Source organism: Oryctolagus cuniculus, chromosome 15 (assembly GCF_051225735.1).
Source record: "Oryctolagus cuniculus isolate XC-2025 breed Fujian yellow rabbit chromosome 15, ASM5122573v1, whole genome shotgun sequence".
Taxonomy (NCBI): Eukaryota; Metazoa; Chordata; class Mammalia; order Lagomorpha; family Leporidae; genus Oryctolagus; species Oryctolagus cuniculus.
In genome coordinates, this window is record NC_142881.1 from 35,260,928 (window position 1) to 35,277,086 (window position 16,159).

The 16,159-nt window shown below is 41.7% G+C and overlaps 1 protein-coding gene, 1 non-coding gene and 1 pseudogene across 5 annotated transcripts in view; 1 reads left to right on the forward strand and 2 right to left on the reverse strand.

The window, feature by feature from the left end:
- LOC108175379 (cytochrome P450 2C5) overlaps nucleotides 1-7,221 on the reverse strand; it is a 46,421-nt gene extending 39,200 nt beyond the window's left edge. For 2 of the 4 annotated variants that reach the window (XR_016222096.1, XR_016222095.1), the window contains exons 1-2: nucleotides 7,035-7,221; nucleotides 5,049-5,211 (exon numbers count right to left, since the gene is read on the reverse strand). Coding sequence is in view for 2 of the 4 variants with exons in the window: in XM_089314708.1 (XP_089170834.1) it covers nucleotides 4,716-4,872; nucleotides 5,045-5,211; nucleotides 7,035-7,202 (492 nt within the window). In the remaining 2 variants the exon portion in view is untranslated. Of the gene's footprint in view, nucleotides 1-1,915; nucleotides 4,873-5,044; nucleotides 5,212-7,034 lie in introns of those variants that run through there. The other 2 variants (XM_089314707.1, XM_089314708.1) reach the window with 2 other exon arrangements.
- A 1,561-nt stretch (nucleotides 7,222-8,782) lies between these two features.
- LOC127484317 (U6 spliceosomal RNA) lies at nucleotides 8,783-8,889 on the reverse strand. Its single transcript, XR_007911186.1, has one exon. It is a non-coding gene; the product is annotated as a U6 spliceosomal RNA (small nuclear RNA).
- A 1,626-nt stretch (nucleotides 8,890-10,515) lies between these two features.
- On the forward strand, nucleotides 10,516-12,924 carry LOC100350437 (general transcription factor IIF subunit 2 pseudogene; annotated as a pseudogene).
- Nucleotides 12,925-16,159: the final 3,235 nt, after the last annotated feature.

Below are 16,159 nucleotides of genomic sequence, written 5' to 3' on the forward strand. Positions count from 1 at the left end.
AGGTGTTTAAGTTTAACTGAAAAGTGATCCCTGTTAAATATAAGAGTGGGAATAAGAGAGGGAGGAGATATACAATTTGGGATATGCTCAAGCTGACTTGCCCCAAGTGGTGGAGTTAGAAATGTGCCAGGGGATTCCAATACAATCCCATCAAGGCGGCATATACCAATGCTATCTCACTATTCCAAGTGATCAATCTCAGTTCACAATTGATCACACTGATACGTCTAAGAGTCAAAAGGATCACACAAACAAGACTAGTGTCTGCTAATACTAACTGATAGAATCAAAAATGGAGAGAATGATCCAACATGGGAAGCAGGATACACAGCAGACTCATAAAATGGCAGATGTCCTAAACAGCACTCTAGCCTCAGAATCAGCCCTTAAGGCATTCAGATCTGGCTGAAGAGCCCATGAGAGTATTTTAGGCATGGAAAGCCAAGACACTCTGGCAAAAGAAAAAAAAAAAAAAAAAGAGAGAAGAGGACCTAAATGAAAGATCTCTGTGAGTGAGATCCCAGTAGAAAGAATGGGCCATCAAAGAAGGACATAGCCTTCTCTGAAGGGAGGAGAGAACTTCCACTTTGACTATGACCTTGTCTAAATAAGAGCAAAGTCAGCGAACTCAAGAGGCTTCCATAGCCTTGGCAGCTCATGACTAGAGCCTAGGGAGTTTTCTGATGCCATAAACAAGAGTGTAAAAATGTTAAGTCAACAAGAGGAGTCACTGTGTACTTACTCCTCATGTGGGATCTCTGTCCTTAATGTGTTGTCCAATGTGAATTAATGCTATAACTAGTACTCAAACAGTATTTTACACTTTATGTTCTGTGTGGGTGCAAACTGATGAAATCTTTACTTAATATATACTAAATCGATCTTCTATATATAAAAATAATAGAAGATGAATCTTGATGTGAATGGAATGGGAGAGGGAGCGGGAGATGGGAGAGGTGCGGGTGGGAGGGAGGTTGTGGGGGGGAAATGCCATTGTAATCCATAAACTGTACTTTGGAAATTATATTTACTAAGTAAAAATTTTAAAAAATGATTCTTATTTTTTACATAAAAATATGTATGAATCTTATTTTTTACATAAATCTTTGTTATAAACTTGAAATATAAAAGGCAATCAGAATATTGTCGTCCAGCAGGTAAAGCTGGAATGCCAGCGTCGTATATTGTGTGCTCCCTCAAGTCCCATCTATGCCACTTCCTGCTACTGGGTCTGTGATGGCTCAAGTACTTAGATCAAGTATTTAGGTCCAGCTCCTGGCAGCTGCCTGGCCTAGCCCTGGTTGTTAGGGACATTCAGAAAGTGAACCAGCAAATGGAAGATCTCTGTTTCATTTCTCCCTGTCTCTGTGTTCCTGCCTTTCCAATAAATGAATATTTTAAGAATAAAACAGCCTGGATGTCCAGTGATTGACAAAGACTTTCTTTGTCTAGTCATCAAAGTGGGCTTTATAAAACCAAGGCTTGGTGTTCAGTGGAAAAATCACAGGACAAGAAGGTAATGAGCACAAACAGCAATCCAGTATTTGGACACTCGTTTCCTGTGTGTGAATAAAAGTTTCTATCATCTTTCACAGTGTTTAGTGACATCAGCTCTGTGGGGCCTGTGCTGTCTGAACAATCTCTTCACAGCTTGGTCCATGTGGACCTTTGCACTTGTCAGATAAAGGCACTTAAATGGTTTCTCAGGAACAAAAGATCTCACTCTCACCTGCAACCATGGAGAGCTAAGAATCCTAATATTTTCATTTAATCTTTCCATCAGTTTAAGAAAACCCTCATCTTTATAATCAAAGCGATTATGAAAAATAACAGAGCAGATCACATTGAGGGAGCACAGCCCAGGATAAAGATGAGGCTGAAGAATTGAAAACAATTTTAAAACACCATTAAAATATGCAGATAAAGCACTTTATTTTTGTCTATGGTAAGTTAGAAATTTTAAGCAATATCATATCTACAAATTCCGGGGACAGTAAGTAAATGGCACACATAAAATCAAATATCACTTTACTATAAGCCTGAGTTGACCATTACAACCTAGCTCGCTAAAAAATGCTATTTCCAATACTCAGTTCACATTCACTGTTTTTATGTGTACATTTTTATAACAAGAGATCTGCTGTTTGGGAAGGAAAATGCAAACCATTTTAAACTTAATAATTCAAATTTTCAGACTAGTTCACTTATTTGTGCAATGTCTGTAGACAACAGAGCACTGAAATGGTGAGCAGAAAATAGTGTGGGCCAGAAAACTTATAATAGAAAAAATCACAGTCACAAATAATGAAAATGCTGTGCTGAACCAGTATTGAGGAACTATAAAGACAAATTGTGGGTAAATTCACAAATTAAAAAAAAAAAAAAAACATTTTAAAAGCTGAAGGCATCCATGCAATATGAGAAAAGACAAAAATGAAAAAAATGAAGCAAGTTGGAGCTGGCATTGTGGCGCAGCAGGTTAAAACCCTGGCCTGAAGCACCAGCATCCCATATGTTCATCTGTTCTTGTCCCATCTGCTCCACTTCCTATTCAGCTCTCTGCTATGGCCTGGGAAAGCAGTAGAAGATGGCCCAAGTCCTGTGCCCCTGTATCCACGTGGGAGACCCAGAAGAAGGTCCTGGCTCCTGGCTGTCGCTCCCCCTCTTCGTGGAGGAACGACACAAGACCCTGCGCTGTTCTTTCTGTCTGCTCGGCCCTCCCCGGGTTTGCTGCTGGTTCTTCCCGGGTTGGCTACTATCCCTTCCACCTCCGTGGAAGGGCAGTTCCCCCTGGCCACATTCCCCACTTCCGCAGGGGAGCGGCACACCGCCGGCCGGCTCTCCTCGGGGGCTGCACAGGTGTTTCTTCAGCTAGATGTTCCCCTTAGATGTTCCCTGGTGCATGCCGTCTCTCTCCTCCTTTATAGTCCTCCTCCACCAATCCTAACTCGGCTGCCCACACGCCGAGTACGCTGACTTCCTCCAATCAGTAGCAAGTCCTACAGTTTATTGGTTGAACTGGAGGCAGCTGTGCAGAAGCTGTTTACTTCTCTCCCAGCGCCATATTGTGGGAGAGCAGATGCATAGAATAAGTCTTAATTCCAGTAACTCAGTCCAGTCCGGATTGCTCCCCACACTGGCCATCTGGAGAGTGAACCAGCAGATGGAAGACCTCTCTCTGTGTCTCTACCTCTCTCTGTAACTCTGTCTTTCAAATAAATAAAATAATTCTTTACAAAAAATGAAGCAAGTCATTGGCCTAGTGCTTATGATACCATCTAAGATGAACTGCATTCTAGATAGGGTGCTGGGTTCAACACCAGGCCCCACTCCTAACTCTACTTCCTGACAATTCAGACTCCTGGAGGCAGCAGGTAATGGCTCAAGTAGCTGAGTTCATGCCACTCAAGTGGGAGACCTAGTCGAGTATGCACTTCTGGCTCTATTATAGGCCTGGCATGTGGCATTCTGGGAAGTGAACTAGTAGATGAGATCTCTCTCCCTCTCTCTCTCTCAGTGTGTTCCTGTGTGTGTGTGTGTGTATCTCAATCTTTGACTTTCATTTTAAAGAAATCTTTGAAAAATAAGTAAGAAACAATAAGTTTAGGATGCATTTGCCTGCCTGAAGAAGAAAAGTGAGAATTTTTCATTTTTTTATTTCAAACATACATCCCAGATTGAAGAAGCTAAAAAATATTTGGAATCTTCTTTATCATGAGCTTCAATGTTAAAAGAAAACAATGAATTTCCTTTCTTGAGAAGTGAACAGCCAATATCTCTAATTGCTTTCCGTATTTAACATACTGGAGCAAAGCTGTCCTTTGGTGGATTCTAATATATTGTTCTGTACAACTATACCAAACTACGAAAGATGTTATATAAAATTTAAAAGTTACCTGTAAGTTAAGCAGATAAACAAATGAAAATACAAGAAAGGTTTTCATTTTAGATGGTACAGTGGAAATGCCACAATCAAACTACTATTTCTAACAGTTGAAATCTTGTTAAAAAATCATTTTATGGAATAATGTTTATTTTGCATAACTAGGCATATACGTAATACAGGGTATATTTACTTAAGAGAGATAAATCAATAGAGGAAGTAGACTCAACAATGGACAGCAATTTTTATAAAAAGGGTGATGACAGAGAATAGCAAGTGACAAGAACCTTGTTAGGAATTGCCTAGGGAGACAAAACTGCACGTATCACCACTGGTGTCCAGCACTAGGCCTGGGCCTGGGTAAACCTCAGACAGGTCAGTGAAGCTGAGCATGCAGATGTGAACGCCAGCGAGGGTCATTTCTTGCCCCATAAGAGGCTGATGGGTCATTGCCACCTATGCATTTGCCAAGTCTCCACCATGGAATGTTCTACAATAGATAACAGCATTCAGGCTATGGGGAAAATATTGCTCTTCAGTTCTTTCAGAAAATACACTCAAAACTTATATTCATGATTTCTGATAGGAAATTACAGAAACTGACTTGAGACAGAAGAGTATTAAATGAACTTTTACAGACGCACCAGATGCAAAACCATGCTGTACACAGAGCACAGATCCGCACAAACTCCCCACTTCTCTGTTTCAAACCTCCCCTCCCACCATGGGAGCAGCAACCAGGCCTCAGGATGAAGGCTCTGCGCACCCTGCAAGGTTTCCCAGGCCAGCATATTTGGGGGAGCAGTGTGAGGTCAGCGATGTGGGGTAAGGGTCACCCACTGCTCGTTTTTCTCAGCTCCTCCACCAGGCAGAGGGCCTCCTCTTGAACTTGGTCCTCAATGCTCCTCTTCCCCATCCCGAAATTCTGCAGGGTCATGAGTGAGAAGCGCCACATCTCCTTCCATGTCTTTGCATTGCTTAAAACAATTCTTGCCAGAATGAGAAACAGAAACTTGGAGGGAGGGAGATCCCAGCAAGTAGGAAGAAGCTGACATGAGGCAGCCACACAGATGGCCAAGTTCTGTCTGAGTTGCTTGTCAAGTTCTGTTTTCTAACCTCTCTATCTCATTACCACTATTTAACACACACGCACACACACACTTACCTAGTCCTTTATTAACTTTTTCACCTATAAGAACACTGCCTCTTCCAGCAAACTCCTCTCCAAGATCAACCAGGGCCTCCTTCACTGCCTTGTATCCATGCAGCACCACAGTGGGCTTCATGCCCAGATACACAGTGAACACGGGGCCATAGCATTCTGAGACCTGGGAAGAGAAACCAATACCACCAAAGAAACCACATATCAGCCACAGAGTGTGTCTGATTCAGACAGAAATTAGCATTGTCTATGTTATCTCTTTATTCTGCCATGGATTCAAATATTTCTGTTTATATTAAATAGTGATTATTATGGCTGCCACTCATGAATGACCTGTGATGTTCCATACAATAGCTCATGTAGTTGGTATGCAATTGCCAGTTAATTCTCAAACAACACACTCAACAAGTTTGCAGTGTTTCATAGAAAAAGTAACTGGGGTCTAGCATTCCAAATTTATTTCCAGTTTCCTTTCACCAAAAATTAGAAGCTATTTGCTGCTTATTCAACCTCTGTGGCTTGAAATCAATACCTAGCTGACTTCAGGATCACATGGCAAGCTCTTCTCATAAGGATCCTGACTCAGTAGGCCCATGATGACACTAGTGATGTATATTCTTAAAAGCCAACCCAAGTGAATCTAATGTTCAACCCAGTATGAAATCTTCTGGTATTAATAAGACAGGGAATGAGCAAGCTGCTTTCTCTCTGTGTCTCTCTTTCTGTTATTTTGCCTTTCAAATATATAAAATAGTCTTGAAAAAAATAATCTGTCACCCTCATGGGAGACCAAGGAAGAGTTTCTGGCTCCTGACTGGCCCAGCTCAGCGCTGATCATTGGAGTCCTTTGTGCAGTCAAACAGCAGATGGGATCTCTTTTTTGTTTGTTTAATTAAAAGGCAGAGTTACAGAGAGAGGGGGAGAGACAGAGAGGGACAGATCCTCCATCTACTGGTTCACTCCCCAAATGAGAACAATGACCAGGGCTGGGCCAGGCTGATGCCAGAACCAGGAGCTTCAAGTGGATCTCCTTCAAGGGTGCAGGGGCCCAAGGAATTGCCTCATCCTCTGCTGCTTTCCCAGGTACATTAGCAGGAAGCTGGATGAAAAGTAGAGCAACCTGGTATTGAACTGGCTCCATATGGGATGCTCATGTCAGATTTCCTGGCTTTAATGTTATTCTACAAGACTGGCCAGGAGATCTCTTATTTATTCTGTCTGTCCCTCTGTATCACTCTGCTTTTGATTAAATAAAATAAAGCTAGAAGAAGAAGAAAAAGAAGGAGGAGAAGGAAGAGGAAGATCAAGAAGGAGAATGAGAAGCAGACACAGAAGCAGTAGCAGAAGGAGAAGCAGGAGGAGGAAGAGGAGGAGGAGGAGGAGAATCAGAAGGAGAGGAGAAGGAGAATCAGCAGAGGCAGGGCCAAGACATCTCAAGCAGCATCTCAGGGAGGAGCAGCTTCTTTCATCCTGTATCATTCTGGGCCACACAGCAGGGTTTCACAGAATCTAAAAGAATTCTGATGCCACCAGTTGGCCACTGAATGTTTACTTCTCTCTTTCTTTCACCTAGACTACTCCAGAACCCATAGCTTGATACAAGTTTTTACTGATTCTGCAGAGATGTTCAATTTCCATGGATATTCTGAAAAAAGAAACAACATGTATAATACAATAGATGATTTCTTGAATGAAATTTCTATCAGAAGCTCTTCACTTGTCCGTGACCTGCAGGCAAAAGCTGAAAATCAAAGAAGATCCTCAGTACTCCTGATTTTTGTCACTTAATTATTTTGATTCTATCTACGGGGACCTATATTTCTCCACTCATCTCCTGAAATTGGTAGAAGAAGCATCAAAGCTTACAGAGAGCATTTTGATTTATAAACATTTGTTATAAGAGTCTGCATCTGGGAATAGATTTTATTTTCAAAAGAGTCAATCTATTTACCCTTTGCATGCCACAGGAGGAGCATAATGAATACTTGCCTTAGTTGGGGATTTGCTGATGTCCTTAACATCTATCTGGAGAATATTTCCAATGATGGGGAAAGGAGTGGGGCCAGGAGGGAGCTTCCCTCTCCCAGAATTCTGCTTCCAGAGTGAAGGGAGAAGCAAACAGCAGAGCCCCAACACCAGGACCACAACTGGATCCATTCTCTTCTTCCTGGGATCCGTGTGAGCTGGGAAGCACAGACTTTATACCACTCTTACTAACATGCTTCTCTGACGTGTCTAGCAACAGTGAACTCTATCCTCTCTTCTGAGTGAACTTTGCCTCCATGACAGAGATGAAAATAAGACACTCGTTAGTCCTATCACTTTGTTTCCTGTGCCTACTCGGGAAATTGCAATTTCATTGTACTGGGGGGGGGGGGGTGTGCTCATGTATTGGTTATTGAAAAAAAAGAAAAGAAAAACAGGTGGTTTCAATATTCATCCATGAATGAAAGTTAATTATGACACAAGAAAATTATGCTAAATTCTGTGTCTATAAATAATGTTCACTTGAGAATTTATGACTGAAAGAAATGACAATATGCTATGACATATATTAATGCATTATAAATATAAAATATATATGTATTTTATTTATAGAAAATGTATACGTGAGTGTGACTTGAAGCTATGTCAAAATGAATTTATCTAAATGAAAAGAAATCAACATATGAAAGAGACATCTGTACTCCCAAGTTTATTGTAGCTCAATTCATAATATCTAAGAAACGGAATCAACCCAGAAGTCAATCAACTGACGACTGTATAAAGAAATTATCATACACACATACAAGCTATGAAATACTGCACAGTGGTCAACAAACATGGATGTAACCCTAAATTATTAAACTTAGTGAAATAAAGCAGTCCAAAAAAGATAAATGCTATATTTGCTCTCTGATTTGTGGTAACTAACAGAGTACACACTAACACAGCTAATGTGATCACTTATGGTAAGAAACTTGAAACTTCCTGGTTAAGGTCATGAATAAGGCAGGATGTCTCCTCTTACCACTCCTATTTGGCATCCTACTAAACATTCCATCTAATGTAACAACAAGAAAAGTAGATTAAATATGCCAATTTGGAAGTAATAAATAAAATTGTCCTTGTTTGCACACCATATGATTGACTATGTAGAAAATTTCAAAGATTTAAAAAAGAAAAGCTAAAAGCAAGAAAATCAAAGTTAAAAAAGCAAATAACAAAAAACTCCCAAATCTATTTAATAATTCTAGTATGTTTCAGGGTGCAAGTTTAATATGAAGAATTCAACTTTTTTCTATAGCATAGCAATGAAAAATTAACTTTTGAAATGAAAAACTGTTTTCAGTTAAATTTAAACACCTAAGAATAATTGTGTGTTAATTACAGAGTTCAACCAATAGTATTAGGTAGAACAAAAAAAAATACTAAAAGGGATAAAGTATTAAATTGTACATCAACAGTCAGGACAAGGGCTTATCAAGTCACTCTTTCTCTTAGTGTCCATTTTACTTCAGCAGGTTTCCTTTTTGGTGCTCGGTTAGCTGTCACCGATCAGGGAGAACATATGATATTTGTCCTTTGGGACTTGCTTAATTCATTCAGCATAATGTTTTCCAGATTCCTCCATTTTGTTGCAAATGACTGGATTTCATTTTTTTTTTTTTTACTGCTGTATAGTATTCTGTAGAGCACATGTCCCATAATTTCTTTATCCAGTCTACTGTTGAGGGGCATATGGGTTGTTTCCAGAAAAAAATATGGAAGAATTCACGAAATTGCGTGTCATCCTTGCACAGAAGCCATGCTAATCTTCTCTGTATCATTACAATTTTAGTATATGTGCTGCGGAAGGAAGCACTCTAAACTGTATTTTAAAAGTTAAGTCTTGTCAAGACCAACTTAGAAAATGTTTTATTGGTCAAGAATAAAGAGATTCTGATAATTTTGTTTTTTGACAGACAGAGTGAACAGTGAGAGAGAGAGAGAGAGAGAGAGAGAGAAAGGTCTTCCTTTTTTTGCCGTTGGTTCACCCTCCAATGGCCGCTGCAGCCGGTGTACCGCGCTGATCTGAAGGCAGGAGCCAGGTGCTTCTCCTGGTCTCCCATGGGGTGCAGGGCCCAAGCACTTGGGCCATCCTCCACTGCACTCCTGGGCCATAGCAGAGAGCTGGCCTGGAAGAGGGGCAACCAGGACAGAATCTGGCACCCCGACCAGGACTAGAACCCGGTGTGCCAGCGCCACTAGGTGGAGGATTAGCCTGTTGAGCCGCGGTGCTGGCAAGAGATTCTAATTAACAGAGAGGTTCACACCCTACACATTCTTTGGATTCTGTTCCCTTTGCCTAAGGTAAAATCATTCAATTTCAGGGATGAGGAAATTTGGCCTTGGGGACTCAGTTCCAAGGCCAAAGACACACAAACTGCTGATGTTAGGCTTCTGAACTGACCCCATGTGTCCCATGTCTTGCTCTCTTCCACAAGCAAGACTTTCCTTTCACTTGGGTTCAGGAACGTTTTCAGAGTGTGCTGTGATTCTCTATTGCGTGACTCACTCTAATCAGTCACTTGAAAAACAAACATGATTTATTTAATGATTACCACAACAATTGATTAAAATCAGGGTCAAAAAAGTTCAGAACATGAACAATTCCACTTCTTGGTGAATGCTACATCCAGGGCAAACAGAAGAAATCTTCTGCCTAATTCACATAGTTCTAAACTCTTAACAGAACCACAGCAATTTGTTTTGGGTTCAATGTGCTCTGTCACTCTCTTTACAGCAATCACATTACTCTTTGAAGATAAATGACCCTGCTCTGTATCTCCTCCTTTCACATGAGCTGACGTCCTGCCTGAACTTTTCATATACACATAGTGTTTATAAAAATCCTGGATAATCTTCCTCAAAAAGTAGAGAGATGGGAGGCCTATACTGTGGCATAGTGGGTAAATCAATGCCTACAGTACCAGCAACCCATGTAGGCAACAGGTTTGAGTCCCATCTTCTCCAGTTCCAATCCTGCTCTCAGAGATGGCCTGGGAAAGTGGTGGAAGATGGTCCAAGTCTTTGTATTCCTGCACCTGTGTGGGAAACCCAGAAGAAGCTCATGGCTCCTGCCTTTGGATCACAAATCTCTGGCCATTGCGGCCATCTGAGGAGGGAAAACAGAAAACGGAAGACCTCTCTCTCTCTGCCTCTCTTTCTCTCTCAGTGTTAACTCTTACTTTCAAATAAATAAATTAATTGAAAAAAAAAAAAAAAACTAAGGAAAGCAAAGTAGAGAGATGGACAGGGATAAAAAGATGAGACAGAGTGACCTCCCATGCGCAGTTTCACTCCTCTAAGCCCCACAATGACTGGTGCTTGGTCAAACTAGAACTGAGTGCCAGAAACTCAATGCAAGCCAAGCACATACGTAGCATGGCCCCAAGAACATGAGTCATTGCCTGCTGCCTGTCAGGGTGTGCGATATCAGGAACATGGAATGGAGAGCATCACTGAGACTCAAACTCAGGTCCTGTTAGAAAATGCAGGAATCCCAAATGGCATATTAAGTATTCCACCAAACACTAGCCCCACGGTCATATAATCCTAAGATAAAAGGGATCTCTGAGATCAGCTAGTCCAAATTTGTTTTGATGTTTAAGGATGAGCAATTGGTACCTCAGTGAAATATAGTGTCACCAATACAGCAATAAAAGAACTTGTTGGGGCCGGCGCCATGGCTCACTTGTTTAATCCTCCACCTGCGGCACCGGCACCCCAGTGGACACGGGGTTCTAACCCCAGTTGCTCCTCTTCCAGTCCAGCTCTCTGCTGTGGCCCAGGAGTGCAGTGGAGGATGGCCAAAGTGCTTGAGCCCTGCACTCGCGTAGGAGATCAGGAGGAAGCACCCGGCACCTGGCTTCAGATCAGTGCAGCTACAGCTGTAACGGCCATTTGGGGAGTGAACCAACGGAAGGAAGACCTTTCTCTCTGTCTCTCTCTCTCACTGTGTATAACTCTACCTGTCAAATAGAAAATGAATAAATAAATAAATATATAAATAAATAAATAACTTGTCTTAGAATCCAAGTTTTCCATCCTTCAGTTCAGTGAATTCTCACATCCCATCGTATGGAATCCTGATCTCAGTTCAAATATTCAGGAGATGAACACTGTTAAACCACAACAATAGTAGAATTATACAAACTCAGCTTCCCTAGAACTGTCAGTTAGAATAAGAATTTTGTTGTACATTTCTAGAATTTGTTTCCGCAATACAGCTTAAGTTTCACAGAAAAACTAAAGAGTAAATTTGACAATGGCCATGTGTGTCCTCTCCACACTCACACTCAGACTTTCCTACAATTAATAACTCTCATTTGTAAGCTTTCTTACATACATTGAACCAACATCACCAGGAGTTCATATTTTACATACCATTCACTCCTGCCTTGTTAATTCTATCAAATTGACCAATGTTATTGAGCTATGTGCACAATTGTGGTATCGTACAGAATAAATTCACTACCCCAAAACCCTCCGTTCTCTGTTTATTCATCTCTCACAACTACCCCCACCTCACCCACTGCTCTGAGGCCTCTGCCCACAAATCACCTTTGCAAGGGGGAAAGGACAAAAGGAAAATATCCATATTTTTTTCTTTTCTTTATTTTCATTTTTTTTTTTTGGCCTATGAGTGTTCGATTTTTCTGGAGCACTTTTGAAATGGCTATACTTTCTACTTAGAGCTGCCTTTGCTCTTTTTCAAAAATTATTGAATATATTTGTCTGGATTTATTTCTGTCTATTATGTTCCAGAATTTATTTGTCTATTTTTACCAATATACTTTAATATAAGGAATAAAAACTTCATGCATTTCATACACACAAATTTAAGATCTAGTGGTTCTTCTACACTACGGTCCTCCCCCCCTCCCCACAATTCATATTTTAATAGGGAAACCTCCAGTGTTCCTCAGTTCCAGGTTTCCCATTATCTTGGCAGGTGATCAGCAACACCTGCTTGCAGTCCACCTTCCACCACAGCTAGCCTTTTGCTCAGGATAATTGCTCCACAGCACCCAAGGTCCTGAGGCTGCTGCTCCAGTTCACTCACTTCCACCCCCAACAGACTCATGGTACAGGGAACTCGATGTGACTGGCACCAAACAGTACACTGGAGTGTGTCTGGTCAAGGTTTCTAAATATTTGCCACAGCAATGGGCTAAGCTCCTGGAAGAGGAGAAGTTGAGAAACTGTGGACTGTCAAGAATTAAGGAAGGACTCTGGTGTCCTTTTCTTTGGATGAAGATCTCTCAAATATTCATGATTCTGGTGTGAAACCAGCTCTAGTTAGTGCTCCTCAAGATCATCCGTGTGTCTGGCAAACTGCTGGATGGTAAACAGTATTTACTGAGAGCTCCTTGGAGAGGCTGTCTCAGGAAGGAGCTGGAATAAAGAGCTGAGTGCCAACATGCTGCCAGTGAGAATTACATGAGATTGAAGAGATGGCAAACAGAAGAATCTCCCAAAGCAGTAAGACCAACCCAACAACGGGGTATAGTTGTAACAACCAACTACAAACCTGATGCTAATCATCAATACTACATTGACTATGAAAGGAGAAACAAGATGGAAAACAAGCCCGAGCTGATAACAGCAAGCTTTAGCCAGGCTGTTTTCAGCCTTTGAGAAGCACTAGTATTCCAATCTGAGGGACCTGGTGGACATCACAAAACAGCCTGTGGGCTACCAGAAGGAAATCTTGAGAGAAGTTGGTATTCAGAATGTAAAAGACATCCACAAAAATATGTGGGAGCTGAGGCTAGAATATGGACAGTATGAGAGGAAGAAAGGAAAGATTAAGCCAGTGCCTGGGGAGCTGGCTGGTGGGCCCCCTGCAGGGTGACACTGAACCTCAGCCTTGATTCTGGACACTTGAGTGCATGGGCCTGTAGCAGTAACATGGCTGGTACTGTTGTTTCTCTTTGTCAATTGTTTAAAACGGTTATTCTTACAAAGTTTCATAAATGTTTTTGAGAAAAAATAAATTGAGTTATAGACTTGTATCAAACCAGATTATCCATGAATAGGATAGGGTTAGGGGATTAAAAGGGTTTTTCTTTTTAAACATTACCTTCTAAATGTAATATGAGGAATTTGTTTTCTAGATTAAGACTTTGTCTTCCTCTATCTCTTGAGGAGCAGAGGTAATGTGGATTTAAAGAGAGGAATGTCAGCTACAGAAACTGTTAAGAATGAAAAGCCAAGGTTACACACTCCAAAAATTCCTGAAGAACCATCTGTTTAAAAAAAATGGAGGGAGAAGGTGCCCGTGTTTCATGTCCAAACACACATTAATAAAAGGAGAGCATATAGGTTTATAGTGAAATGTCAGTTTTCATCCTGAGTTCATTGTACTCAATGATATTGATATGAGAAATGGAGAAAAACTTGCTCAGTTAGGACTTCTTGGAGCCAGCCTTGTGGCAGTGCAGGTAAAGCTGCCACCTGCATTGCAGATTTCCCATACTGGTGCTTATTCAAGGCCTGGCTGCTCTACTTCCAGTACAACTGCCTGCTAATGGCCTGAGGAAAGCACCCAAAATGGACCAAGTGCTTGGCCCATGCTACCCACATAAGAGACCAGGAAGACACTCTTAGCTCCTGGCTTCTGCCTGGCCCAGAGCTGGCCAACACAGCCATCTAGGGAGTGAACCAGAAGATGGATCTTTCCTTCTCTGTAGATTTGACTTTAAAATAAAAAATAAATAGAAAGAAACAAAATCATAACCTCCAAGGAGATGATATTAGAAGATGGATTATTTGATAGATTTTTAGGTCATGAGCTTGGTGCCCCCATAATTGAGATTTCTGCCTTCTATAAGAGACCCCAGAGAACCCCTTCATCCCATCTGACACATGGAGACACAGCTAGAAGATGCCATCTACACACCAGGAAGATCCACACCAGATAACAAATGTGCTGGAGCCTTAATCTTAGACTTCCCAGCTTCCAGAAGTGTGAGAAGTAAATTTCTGTTCTTTATAAGCCACCAAGTCTATGACATTTTTTACATCAGTCTCAACAGACTGAGACTCAGTTCCGTACGAGTGAAGTTAAAGAAATTCTCGTGCTGAAAAATGGTCTATCATTTCTAAAGGATTCCATCTAAATTCAAATTTACTGGTTGACAGACAATCTATATGTGTAGTGGGAAGATAAGTGGGCTGATCTGATTAATAAAATTAACGAAAAGTCAAGTTAAAGATGATGTCTACTGCTCATATTGTCCATATTCATATTCATCTGTTTTGTCTGCACAAGATCAGGAGAACCACATCCTTACAGAACAAATTGTTGAATGGCAACAGTGTCTCTTTAAGCTTGCTTGGAATCACAGACTTCTCTCTGAGACCTCCCACCCATAATTCCCAAAACCTAAGCCTGGGCCAGTGCCACGGCTCAATAGGCGAATCCTCCACCTGTGGCGCCAGCACACTGGGTTCTAGTCCCGGTTGGGGCGCCGGATTCTTTCCCGATTGCTCCTCTTCTAGTCCAGCTCTCTGCTGTGGCCAGGGAGTGCAGTGGAGGATGGCCCAAGTGCTTGGGCCCTGCACCCGCATTGGAGACCAGGAGAAGCACCTGGCTCCTGGCTTTGGATCAGTGCGGTGTGCCATCAGTAGCACACAGGCAGCAGCAGCCATTGTGGGGTGAACCAACAGAAAAAGGAAGACCTTTCTTTCTGTCTCTCACTGTCCACTCTGGTTGTCAAAAAGAATGAACGAAAGAAAGGAAGGAAGGAAGGAAGGAAGGAAGGAAGGAAGGAAGGAAGGAAGGAAGGATTAAAAAAATTTAAAAAAAACCTAAGCCTGTAGGAAATTCCTCTGCCTTCCTCCACCCTTGAACACCTTTATGGATCAGGGTCAGTGCCAGACCTGGAGGCTCAACAGTGATCCAAATATCAGGACAGCTGAGTTCCAGAAGCTGAACCCTCCCAGGGGGGAGCTGTGGCCTCTGGACAGCTCTCTTTAAACCAGGACCCGAGAGCCTCAAGACTGCAGAAACCCTTAGAGAGTACAACTCTGGGAAGAAGATTGGTGGAAACAAGACACATTCATAATGAAGACGTTCTTCCACTTTGCCAGCCCTGGAATACTGTATCTGATGGTGGGTATGAGAAGTTGCTGACTGTAACTGAGGAAGGGCCACCTTCTGGATGTGATGGTCATGAGTGCCAAGAATGTGAGTCTTCCTGTGGGGTTTGCCTCCATCTGACCTGAGCAAGACTGTGTGATGCCTCACCATAGGGAAGCTGGACCTGACATTAGAGGGGTTTGGAGAGCCTCCAGCCTATGCGATATTTCCTAATTCTAATAATAGGATTTGAATCTGGCTTCTGATCCAGCTCTCTGCTATTTCCTGGGAAAGAAGTAGAGGATGGCCCACATCCTTGAGTCCCTGCACCTGCGTGGGAGACCCGGAAGAATCTCCTGGCTCCTGGCTTTGGTTGGGCACAGCTTTGGATGTTGCAGCCAATGGGGAAGTATACCAGTGGATGGAAGACCTCTCTATTTCTCTCTGCCTCTCCTATCTCTGTGTAAATATGACTTTCCAATAAATAAATAAATCTTTAAAAAAAAAGCTTAAGAATGTACATGTAGTAAGAGTCTGGTGTTAGAAAAACATTTAATGCTATATGTATGTGATTATATGTACTGTATATTCTCTGAAAATATATAACTACACAATCATATGTGTACAGAAACAAGTAAATCTTTATAATAGTTTATTAACTGGGGCACAGTAGGTTCAGCCCCTGTTTAAACACCAACATGCCATATTGAAATGGCAGTTCAAGTGCTGACTGCTCCTCCTCCAACCATCTCCCTGTTAATGCAACTGGGAAGGCAGGAGAAGATGGACCAGGTACATGGATCCCTGCAATCCACAAGGGTGACCAGGATATAGTTCAAGACTCCTGGATTTAGCGTGTGTTAGACGTAGCTGCTGCAGCCATTTGTAAAGGGAACCAGAGGATGGAATATTTCTGTCTCTCCCTCTCTATATGTCATTCTACATTTCAAATAAATATAAATTTTTAAAAGTAAGTACTACCTTAAAAGTGCATGACAATGTGTCT